This window comes from Berghia stephanieae, chromosome 10 (genome assembly GCF_034508935.2).
Source record: "Berghia stephanieae isolate SIO BIC M18660-M18661 chromosome 10, UCSD_Bste_1.3, whole genome shotgun sequence".
Taxonomy (NCBI): Eukaryota; Metazoa; Mollusca; class Gastropoda; order Nudibranchia; family Aeolidiidae; genus Berghia; species Berghia stephanieae.
The window spans coordinates 30,674,866-30,687,172 of record NC_088369.1 but is presented as its reverse complement, the minus strand read 5'-3'; the positions used below and the strand labels follow the sequence as shown (position 1 = coordinate 30,687,172).

Here is a 12,307-nt window from a genome sequence, read left to right as displayed (position 1 = left end):
ACGGTTCTACTGGCAGAATCTGAACATGAACTACAAGAATTACTGGATGTTGTAGTCAGGAGTAGTGAAAATATGGGACTGGAACTGAATATATCTAAAACAGAATGTATGACGGTATCTAAAAATAATAACTCACCAGCCTGTGTAATAACAAGCAGAGGACAAACAATACAACAAGTTGAATGTTTCAAATATTTAGGCTTCAATGTAACATCCAATGGAAAATCAGATTGTGAAATAAAGAAAAGAATAGGTATGGCGAAGAATGCATTCAACCAGCTGCATACAATTATGAAAAACAGGAATATTAGCATGAAAACAAAAATCAAAGTCCTGGATTGCTATGTACTGTCTGTGCTGCTATATGGTTGTGAGAGCTGGACCATAAACAAGACCATGGTTAAAAGACTGGAGGCAGTGGAAATGTGGTTTTACAGAAGAATGATGAGGGTGTCATGGATGGAAAGGAAAAGAAATGAAGAAATTTTAGAAATGGCAAACAGAAAAAGATCACTGATAACAAAAATCATCAAACGCCAAATGGAATTTTTAGGACACATTATCCGCCACCCTGGTTTGGAAGTACTCGCCTTGACTGGAAAGATGAATGGAAAAAGAATAAGAGGAAGACAAAGAATAACGTATTTGAAAGGGATAAGAACTTGGACAGATGAAGCTGAGAAAGGTGGCGCTGCTTTAATAGAATTGGCAAGAGATAGATCAGCTTGGCGGAAGATGACCTCCGACGTCTGCTTCAGATATGGAACTACATGAGATGAGAGATTGTCCAGAGAATAAAAACTATTAAAGTGTAACTCAATTAAACTTATGACAGCTAATTTCAATTCAATGAAAAGAAAGAAGAAGAAGAAAAAAACAAAAACAATCTGATATGTTGTCAGTTTTTTCATTTGGTTATTGTAATCAAACTCAGGATAATCTGAAAGCATTAACTCAATACCGTGGTAACACCAATAAAAAAAATGCTTCAATTTGCATGTCCTTGAAGTCATGGCACAAATATTTATACTGTCCTATGCTCATGATAAGAATTGACAACAAAAACATGACACAAATCTCATGTAAAGTGTAATGACATTGGTGTGGTAACAGTAATAATAAACAAGCACAGTGTGGATGAGCATTATGTCTTATTTTGTCATAAGTTTTAGTCACGATGCTTCACAAATATTTTGTTTGTTTGTTTGTTGCTTTAGGTCTCTTCCAACACAATTGAGGTTATATGAGAGACCGCTGAAACAAAAAAACAAGCAATCTAACAAAAATAGTACAAATGTAAATCAAAATCATAACCTAAAGATATCATAAGCTAAATTATAAATAACCAAGAACAAACAGGCAGAAGATTTACAGAAAAAAAATATCCCCTGTCAAAAATACAATCACAAACCAAAGAAGCAGGATAGGCGAGTAAAGAGAAGAAGAAACGACATCACTATCGGATCGTACACCCATGCGAACATCATAGGTATATGATTCAAGGGTGATGCTCCCATCCAACCACCCGCTTCACAAATATGTTAAACTGAAATTAATAACTTGGTCCCTTGAATGTCAATAAAACAGTGGAGGTATTAGTATTTTGCCAATTAAAATGCACTTTGGACGTTTACAATTTCACTTTTCCCAAAAATATTGACTGACACATAATCAAAGCAATACATACTTTTTCTCATTAAATCATTTTCAAGGCCTTTCAAAACTATGATACAAGCAATGTAAGCACCGGGAAAAAATATGAAAATGATTTATGAGGGATTAGCAAAAAAAAAAAAAAATTAATAAGTGTAAAAGGAAACACCACTCTTTGGCAAGGGAATCACAGCCAGTGAAATGAAAACATAACGATTTTTTGTGATTCTTTTAACTCCATATATATAGCAACAGTTATTGTTTTTAACATAAATGCAGAAAGTACATAATCAAATTAGATAAGAGAAAGAAAACACATGATGTCCAAACTTTAACGTTAATCACACTTAATACATTCATAGTTAAAAATCCATTCAGGCTGACTACAGCAAATGCAACTTAACTTTGAACAGACATTCCTTTTAAAAGTCACTTTTTCTCTCTCTTTTTCCTTTGTCAATAACACATGGCACTTATCAGAGTAGTTCAAAATGAATGAGAAAAACAAATGTACAATAAAATATTTAAATACAAATAGTCTAGTATATCTTTGAAACCTGCTAGGTGTGGTTAAAAAGTCTTGATGCCAACAGGATATACGCTATTCATCAACATGTGCGCAATTTATTCTTCCATTATGACATCAAATTGTGTTTAACTGACATTTCTTGTTTTCAAATTATCTTATAGCTGACATTTCATGTCTTTAAATTATCTTATAGCTAATATTTCTTGTTTTTAAATTATCTTACAGCTGATATTTCTTGTTTTTAAATTATCTTATTTGAAAGAACCCCTATTCCAACAAGTCGTTTAAGAAATCACTTAAAAGAAATTAAAAATCTGAAAAAAGTTTGTATTTTTCTTGTATTTTTCTTCCTTGTTTTGTCTGGCACCTTTCATACACACGTGTTCAGATCTTTATCTTACACAGGTGCCTGCTCGCTAATATCTCAATTTGATATTTTAAAAAGGAATTATGCATCAAAGAGAAGGCTGGACTTGATTTCCTTACTGATCAGCTGAAAATTGTTGATGGTGATTCATGTGTTGGAAATCTAACAGTTCAAAGAGGGGTTAACCAATGTTAATGACCAGGCTAGCAGTGTCGTCCACCAACTCCATCCACTGCATCAAATCAACAAAAATTTGATGAACTTATCTAATATCAGACATTTTGCAAAGGCTTGGAATTTCATAGAGAAGAGTTGGATATATTGTTTGTCAAATCCTGGGTTACAAAAAGGTATGTGCTCGTTGGATACTGAGAATGCGCACATTGATAGAAACAGTTTTCGTTAAGTCGTAGAACTACCTTTGGCAGATTACTTAAAATGACACTACAAAATAAGCGTAAAAATCTGCAGATAAGTTGTTAGTCATCAACTGACAACTCCCTTACAGTCGCGATTTAGCTCAAAGTGACTTTTTCTCAAGACTATGAGACACATCAAGGGGACAATTTTTGGCTGTATGCAACTCCATGGTGTCAAAGTATGTCATGTGAATTCCTCTTCGACGCGATGCAATAACAAGTGAAATTTAAAATGATAAATGGAAAGGAAACGAACTAATCTTTGTTTTGATATCTTTGTCAATTTCGTACCTTTTAGAGTTTTGAAAATACCAGAGCTGTGTCAAGACTTTTCATCAAACCCTTGTACAAATGTAACAATTTTATCTGGTACTGAATTTAACATATCTCATAAAGTTTTATTACAATAAGACCTGATCGTTCAGTTTGCTTTGCATTGCTTGGTCCTGTTAGTGCCAAGTACCAGTTAAAAAAGGAGAGAGGACGGTCAAATAATTATTCATCAATGTCAATCAGCCCATACAAGAGCCAAAGAAGAATGTGAGAAAAATATGACTAGTTAGTTGAGTTTTATAGATAAAGAAAATAAAAGAAACTTAAAAACACGTTTAGGTAAATTCAGTGATTATGATGTGGAAGATGACATACAGCATCAAATAGTTATATGGATCTAGAGTCAATGTCCAATAGCCTTGGGTAATGTTTTTTGTTTTGTTGTTTTTAAGGGTTTTACGGCGCTTGCAACACATTCAGGTCATATCAGCGCCAGTAAAAAGGAAGAAAATGGGATAGTAAAAAGTTCTAGAATTACAATTAAAGTACAAAAGAAAAGGTAAGACAAAGGGGAATTGGTTCAAATAGGGAACAGATGTAGATTCCAAGAGCACACCGTCAAAGTACTTAGTTTGAGATCACCTAAAAGTCTCATCCAGACACAAGCACAGGTCCCAACTAAGAGGAATACACTCAAATGTTTACCAATCATATAATATAAAATGTAAAATAACATAATACAATGCATAACAGAGAGATGATTTACAAGGAAAAGAATATCATCTCCCAAAAACTATAACTATACATTCGTCTGTTTCCCTCCCAGCCAAGGAACTCCGGCAAGAGTCAGGACAAAACTAAGTAATCTCATTCCAAGACAGTGACAGGAAACAATTGGAAAACGGGTATGGGGGATAGAAGACACAGCATGTACCTCCCTTCCCACTATGGGAGGTCAGGATCCCCACCCAGTAGCCTTGGGTAAAAGGCAACTATGAAGAAGTAAAAACAAAAGGGGAAAATAATGCACTAAAGAAATCTAAGACTCCGAGTTAATGTGCCAACATAATTCAAACAGTGCCTATAACTTCTATTACTACAACAATGCTTTTGAGTTTTACAAGACGACACAGGATGAAACAAACAAAACAAACAGCTTGGACAAATTATCATTATCATATCATTGCTTTTTTCACTGAGGTATTAAATATTGGAGATGTTTGTAATGATATTGCCTTGGGGATTTTATATCTTAATATACTCAGCAACATAACCAGATTGCCCCTTAAAAAATGATAGTGATTATTCAATTCAATTACCTTTGGCAGATTACTTAAAATGACACTACAAAATAAGCGTAAAAATCTGCAGATAAGTTGTTAGTCATCAACTGACAACTCCAAAATGTTATTGAAGAGGAAGAGAATAAAATGTGATAAATAATTGTTTGTAACATAATGACATTGTTATTATAGTTCTCTAACAAAAATTTGATAATCTTATTTTCAGTACGTGGTTAATTTGCTTCAAATTTAACAAACACAATTTATGATTATGAGTCAATAGGGAACGCAACAGAGTGTCAAAATTTTGGGACAAGTATACCAAACCTTTCTCTCAAAGGACACCAAACAATAAATTGTTTCATGTGTCGGAGCAAGAAATGCATTGACAGGTTGAGAAAGCACAACAAACAGCTTATCTCAACTCAGTCAAGGAAAGCTAATTTTTTTCTTCTTTCTGCTTTGTCTGGAACTGATTCACAAACATATCTTCAGATTTTTGTCTTGAACAAATGAAAATGTCTCTCCCAAATTTGTCACATTCTATAAACTAGCATTAAAGTTCTTCCAGAATTTGAAATAATCAACAAATATAAAACAAATGAAATTTTACAAAGAGCAAAATCCACTTAATGTTTTAAAAGCCGTTTACATGGGGACCCCATCCAACAACCTGGACAGCGAGACATGATACCCGTAGTGGCTATTAAATTTTTTATTCCAAAAGACAACGCTGTTACCAGCCAGGTGCTCATATTATACCTGAGTATGGTAAGAAAATGTAAGTAAAGAACCTTATTCAAGGACTCAATTTTGAGCAACCCACAGGAGAACTCAATCCACAGACTTATTAGTCAGAAAACGAGGTCATATCATAAGACAACAAAGCTAAACAACAACAATAAAAACAAAATTCACAGCAGCAGTTTAGAAAAGGAATATAATTTATATATCATTAGTTTGATAAAACCCACAAATCAAATAAATTCAAGTTGAGAAAAATACGAAGAAGTTGGTGGGAAAATTCTGCAAGAACTGCTAACAGTTTAAATTTCCATTTCATTTCCTTTCTCAGGAAGTTCCTGATTCACAGATGTGTAAGTAATGAACAATTTGATTTGTATTAAAATTTGCTTTTTGATAATTACTTTCAACATTCCTCATTTCTTTACAATGTTATAACCCCTTACCAAACCACAGGCTGCCACATTCTTTGGAGGGGAAAACGTATTCAATCATACTTTATTCAAAATGAAATTTTGGAAATAAATAAATAAATCATGTGTTTGTTATTACAAGCTGAATAGCAAATTTGAGACCTATAGGTAGTTTGAATGAAGGGAAAAGGAAGAGGTTAGAATGGCCAAAAGATTAAAGGGCATTTACAATCAGCACCCAAGAAAATGTAAGAAAAGTCCAAACAGAGAACAGAGGTGATCCAATGAAGGATCTTTTCGTATGTTTCTATTTCTAGCTTGAGACTAATCATAAGTTGACAGACACAGTAGAAATTGGACTCCTTCAAAAAGGGTTACAACTCAAATGATAACTATAGATTAATAATTAATAGTAGCAATAACAAAACAGAGAGATGACCTTTCAAGAGAAAACAAATCCAATCTCTCACATTTGCCTATTTCTCTTTCTACAATCCAATGCAAACTGACAGGTTCATGTCAAGACAATGAAGGCTACTTGCAAAGGTTAAAAAAAATACTATGGGACAGAAGAGACAGAAAAAGTCATTAAGTGTGAAAAAATTAATATTCCCTTTGTTTCCTGTTTGCATTATTAAAAATGAATTGTATATAATATATATTTATAAAATATTGTCACCGGGATTAAAACTTGACCCCGTGGTGTAAACCCATGGAAAATGTGGCCTCACCGGTAACCATAATGACTCATGACAATTAAATGAGATAAATGAAATGATATTTAAAAAACTGAGCTTATTAGCATCTATCTATCTATATATTATATATATATATATATATATATATATATATATATATATATATATATATATATATATATATATATATCTTCTTCTTCTTCTTCTTCGTTCCCGTCACGTCACATGGTCAGTCCGGTCTGGTGAATGAAGCCCACAGTGGTCCTGAGGTCGTCCTCACTGCCGTACAGCTTCTTTGAGTATGGGGTTGGGTCAGGCCAGAAGTTCCTTCTCAACTGGTTGTACTTTGGACATTCCATTAGGACATGATGTCCATTTTCATTTTCAAGTCCGCAGTCACATTGTCCAGAGGCACCTATATATATATATATATATATATATATATATATATATTATATATATGAAATACAAACAACGAAAATATAGAAAAGACAAAAAACATTCAATAGACTAATTTTGTGCAATAATACAATCCAAAATAACAAATACTTTACCATTTAAAAGAAAAGAATTCTAGAAAAGTAACAATCATCACATGAACATACTACAGTCTGTTTCAAACTCTACCTCAAGATGTTACAAAAGTAAAAACTAGAAATTTGTTGTGGACAAGAAAATTAGACGTTTGAATGGCAATCATTATTTGCATGGTTTTTGCTTCGCCCGTTTTGTTTCCAAACTGTGAGCAGCAACTCCAGATCCAGATATAAGTAAATCTAACACTGCAGCCACTGGACAGCCCACAAAGTTTGACAAATCCATGTGTATCTAGGCCTATACTTTACTTAACAGCTACATCAAGCAGAGCAAATTTAGAAAAGAGAAAAGAATAAAATAACAAAGAAATGAAAACCCAAAAAATTTTGTGCGGAACCAGATTACTATCTCCCCCCAAAAACAGGGAGAGAAAATATCTATATACATGGAATTGACAGCCAAATCTGGCTCGTCTATATAAATATGCTACAGGAACAGAGAAAAAGAAATGAATAATTCCATAGCCTGCTACTGCTATTTAAAAAATTCAAATCTAAATAAACTTTTATTCCAAAGAAAATGTGTCTGGCCCTATAAGAAACTCCTACACAAACAGAAAATAATTGTTCAAATGGGAGCTACTGGTGTGGACGAAAAAAACCCCAACTAATCTGCCAGCACAGAATATAGTCAATTTTGGTTTTTATGTAGCGTGAACTATACATGATTAATACTTGGTGTGTCAATTTAGAGTGTAAATGCTTTTATTTTGTAATTTTGTAACTTCTGTGAAAATCTTTAAAAGGTGATTTTTAAAATCTATTTCATATCTATATTTCAATCTTTGCTATCCATGAATCTTAAAAATAATCAGCAGTATTTGGATAATGAAAACATCATGACTGTACTTTGGTCATCATTTTCATCTGACATGGCACCAATTGAACATATCAGCTGATAATTGATCAGCTTTCCCATTTGATCTACAGAAATAACCCTCCAGCATGCCTCCCTGAGTTAGAAGATACTTTACAGCAAGAGATAAGCTGCATCCCATAAGAAGTGTTTCTGCGACCTGTTTTGTGAATGCAGAGATAATGCAAGGCCCTGTATCAAACTCAAAAAGGCCATAAAAGATACTAAATATTCTTAACAATTTGATGAAATGGTTTTTCTAGCATGCTTGCTACTTTTCTTCTCATCATACGGTACTTTTATTTTTGCGTAAATGTCAACATAAACAACAATGTCCATTTTTGTCTTTGACAAAATAAAAAAAATTTGAAATTAAAAAAAACAAACATTACAAAGAAGATTCAAGTGACTGTCAGATGACACTTAAAATGGTGGATTTTTTTCTTTTGTTATTTGATGAATTAAAGATGAAAGAATAACAATTTAGAATAAAATGAATATGTCCTTTTTCATCCATTATGAGGGTGATCTCATAATGCTCTCTTTTATGTCAGACAGAAACTAATTTAGCAGGAAACACATTACTTAAGCACATGATCCATGCTCAGTTTATTGAAATGTTTCATATTGTACTATCTGTTTTAAAAACTTATTACAAAAAGAACTACTTACCAAGACAAGTAAAATAAGGTATTGAAAATCTTAACTGAAAAAATGCTGAACAAAAATTCCTAAAACTATTGAATCATCACGTATTTGAAATGTTACTAATTTTCTAATATATTCAGGCAAACAATGCTTAATATAAAAGAAATACTAAAATTCGTCCATCGTGTTGCACTTTACTTTATTGTTGAATGTCAAAATTCTCTAGGTACTGACAATAACACATCTTTCCAATGACTTTCATTGCCTTGAGATGGCAAAACTGTTATCACAAAAAAACCTTTGATTACTTAAAGTGCATGATTAATGAGTGTTTTAGACATTTCAAACATTACTTATATGAATATTTCAAAGCATAAAAATGAAAGTTAACAACAGATGCTAACAGTAGCACATACTTTAGAATGTCATTATTTATCTTTGATTAGCTTTGTGACTAATCTGTCGTGATGGAATTGAATATAAAGCTGGGTGATAAGAGCTGAATTCAAGCTCATTCTTTTGGGAGCTTTTGCATACTTCACCCAAGAGTCACTATCCGGCTGATATAGCCATATCTCTTCCTCTGTTGCTGAATGATGTTCATGGCCCAAGGATAAAATCTGCCCATCCTCAAGAAACATGTAATGGCCGACTGAACGACCTCCAAGTGTGGAGGAGAGGATGGTCCACTGGTTAGTGTTCATATCAAAGCTTTCAATGGCAATCTGGCCATAGAGACGAATGCCTTGACGTGTGATGCCACCTAAGGCATATATTTTAGAGTTTTGGGCAATCATGTCATGGAGTCGCCGGGGGTAGAACATACTGGGTTTAGTTTCATACCGTTGATTGACAGGATCATAGCAGAAAAATGATGCCATACTGGTCCTCTCTTGTCCTGACACACCACCAGAGAGGTAGATTTTCCCCTCATATGAGACAGCTGCAAGAGAGTGCGTTGGGGCAGGTAGGGAAATGTGCTCCTCCCAGGTGTTTGCTTGCACATTATAGCATTCAACAGAATCCAACATGTTAAAATGTTCCGTTTGACCCCCAAATGCGAACAGACAACGATTGTGTGACACACAGGCAAACTCTAGTCTTAATCTCCTCATTGGGCGAAGCTCCTGACCTTGAAAATGACGAGGATCAAATCTAAACAAAGAGCTCATGAGGGTGCCCCCTCCAAAGTCAACTACCCTACAAACATAAACAAAATTGTCAACGGATGCCACCCGACAGTCCCGTATACCATTCACGTCACTGTAGAGGCAGTAGAATGATTTGGTGGTGTGGTCAAATGCTGTGATTTGAAAAGGCATGTAGGATGTCCCCACATGGACTAGGATGATAGCAGATTTCTCAGCCCGAACACGACAGTAGTCATCCATCACAGGGTGACCTTCAGAAGAAATGGTAATAAAAATGTTTACAACAATAAGTTCTCAATCATATTAAACATTGAGACACACACACACACACACACACATTATATATATATATATATATATATATATATATATATATATATATATATATATATATATAATATATATATTATATATATATGAGCCAAGGTCAAAAGGTGCCCGCCTGATACCAGTGTTAAGAAAATTTGATTTTTACTTAATTATGGGCTGTTTTCATTGGGTTAATGCTTGTAATCAATTGATAATATGAAGAAGAGATAAAATGAGATAGCTCAACATACTCTGTTCAACAGAATATGAAATAAACAACTTGAAAGTGAAATTTGAATGCTGTTTGGCATGTGCTTAAAACGAGGTCAACGCATCACCTTTTTAGAAATCATGTAGAAATTAAATGTGATGTTTTACCCCCCTTGATTGAAATTTGACTAATTGTATAAAGTCAAAATTTACTTTTAAACGCAATTGCAGTATATTACATATCTGATTAAGTTTCATATAGAGTTCTTAAAAAGTTGGTGTTGCTTGTGACCTTTGGTGTCATCAAATACAGCACAATACTAAGACTCGACACGAAACTTTAAAGCTCATGTTTAATGTTTATAAAATGTTTTATTATGAGAAAAAAGCATAGATTTACTATCTTAACTCAAATCTGGGAGTAAATGTATACCGTTTTGCCGGTATTGAGGCTTATTGGTTTTGGTGTCATTTGTCACAAGCAACACGGCATGCGTGAACACGTGGAAGTTTGTTTCGTTAAATGGCGATTCGCAATTTGGATCCACCCTTCTTACCAGTCTTTGAAGTGCAGCACGTTCATTTGCCTTTCCAGCGTGGCTACATGCAGAAAAGGTAAGTTGAACTTTGGTGTCATCGCTATTTTACATTGTCACAAGCAACACTCGCTATTGGATATTACAAAGTGCCACCAAAAAATTATGTTTTCAGCTGTTATTCTATTTACAAATATGATATTATGACATCTCATATAAGACTGTGATTTTGACACAATTAATTATTTCCTTGTAATTCTAATTTTTATATTTCAGGTTTGTATCAATCAAGAAAAAGACAAAACTCAAGCTTTTGACGAATCCAGATAAAAGAAGGGTTGTCAAGAAATTTGATTTGATTTACTATTAACACACTAAATTACTACAAACTAGCAGATTTGAGCAGTATGGTGATGGTTACCGTATGGTTACATGAATTCATTACCATGGCTGATATTTATCTAGTGTTTGTGTGGCTTCTGGTACTTTTTGTGACCATTGGTGTCATTGGTTAAAATGTCACAGGTGACACTTAAGTTTGAAGTTTCTAATGTATTTCTGTTTTCATGTTCTTCAAAGCTTGAAATTTCATTGAATTACATTTTAACAGGCTATATTACATGTGTTCAGTTGCTATTTTTGATTTATTGAGGCAAAATTGCGTTCTAGTGCCGATTTTGACCAAAGTAATAGCAACAATGGTATTACTAATTTCTAAGTATATTTCCAATTTGAAAATATTTAGTTTCTTAAAATATTATTGAATTTCATTTTAGAGTAGGTTATTGTGATTTTTTGACTGAAAATAATGATATATTATGGACGAAAGTGTGATTTGGTGTTGCTTGTGACATAAGTAATGGTGTCACCGGTCTTATGTCACAAGTCACATTCAGATGCTCTAATTTCCATGTATATTTCTATTTTTGAAGTCTTTGGTTTCTGAAATATTATTAAATTCCATATTTAACTGTGGTTATTACACTGGTTTGACTGAAATTAATGATATATTGTCGAAATTGCAATTTGGTATTGCTTGTGACATAAGTAATGGTGTCATCGGTCTAATGTCACAAGTGACACAATGCCGCTAAATAAGATATGCTTTGGTCACATTATTTCCCAACATTTTATTCCAAAAGTTTCTGAACATTGCTGGTAATAAACATATGCAATATTGTTGTTTTTGTTAATGTACAAACATTTTTATGAAATAATATATTTGCATTCTATGTTGCTTGTGACCGATGACACCAAAAAGCAACATTTTCTCCAATAGTTGGTAATATTATTGTACTATGATTGTTGTTGATTGTGTCTTTTTGTCCATAACTTACTAAATAAAGTTTGATACTCAAGAAAAATCATTTGGTTATAGAGTTTTTTGTCTCATTTTGGTGTCACCGGTCACAGGTGACACCAGCAACCTATAGGTATTGTTGACGATATTATGCTGCGTTAGACCTTAAAGTTATCTAAAGGGCGTTTGATTCATGAAGTACAGGGTTTTTGCTACACATATAGAAACATGAATGGACTATTATGTCACTTTTATTTTGAGAAAAAAAATTGGCACCTTTTGACCTTGGCTCATATATATTATATATATAATGAGTGTTGGT

At 33.3% G+C, this 12,307-nt stretch overlaps 1 protein-coding gene across 1 annotated transcript in view; it reads right to left on the bottom strand.

The window, feature by feature from the left end:
* Positions 1-8,661: 8,661 nt before the first annotated feature.
* Positions 8,662-12,307, bottom strand: part of LOC144980961 (kelch-like protein 26) — a 25,004-nt gene continuing 21,358 nt past the window's right edge. Inside the window, exon 8 of the mRNA XM_078928975.1 lies at positions 8,662-9,881. Coding sequence (XP_078785101.1) covers positions 8,908-9,881 — 974 coding nt within the window. The 3' untranslated portion in view covers positions 8,662-8,907. The remainder of the gene's footprint in view (positions 9,882-12,307) is intronic.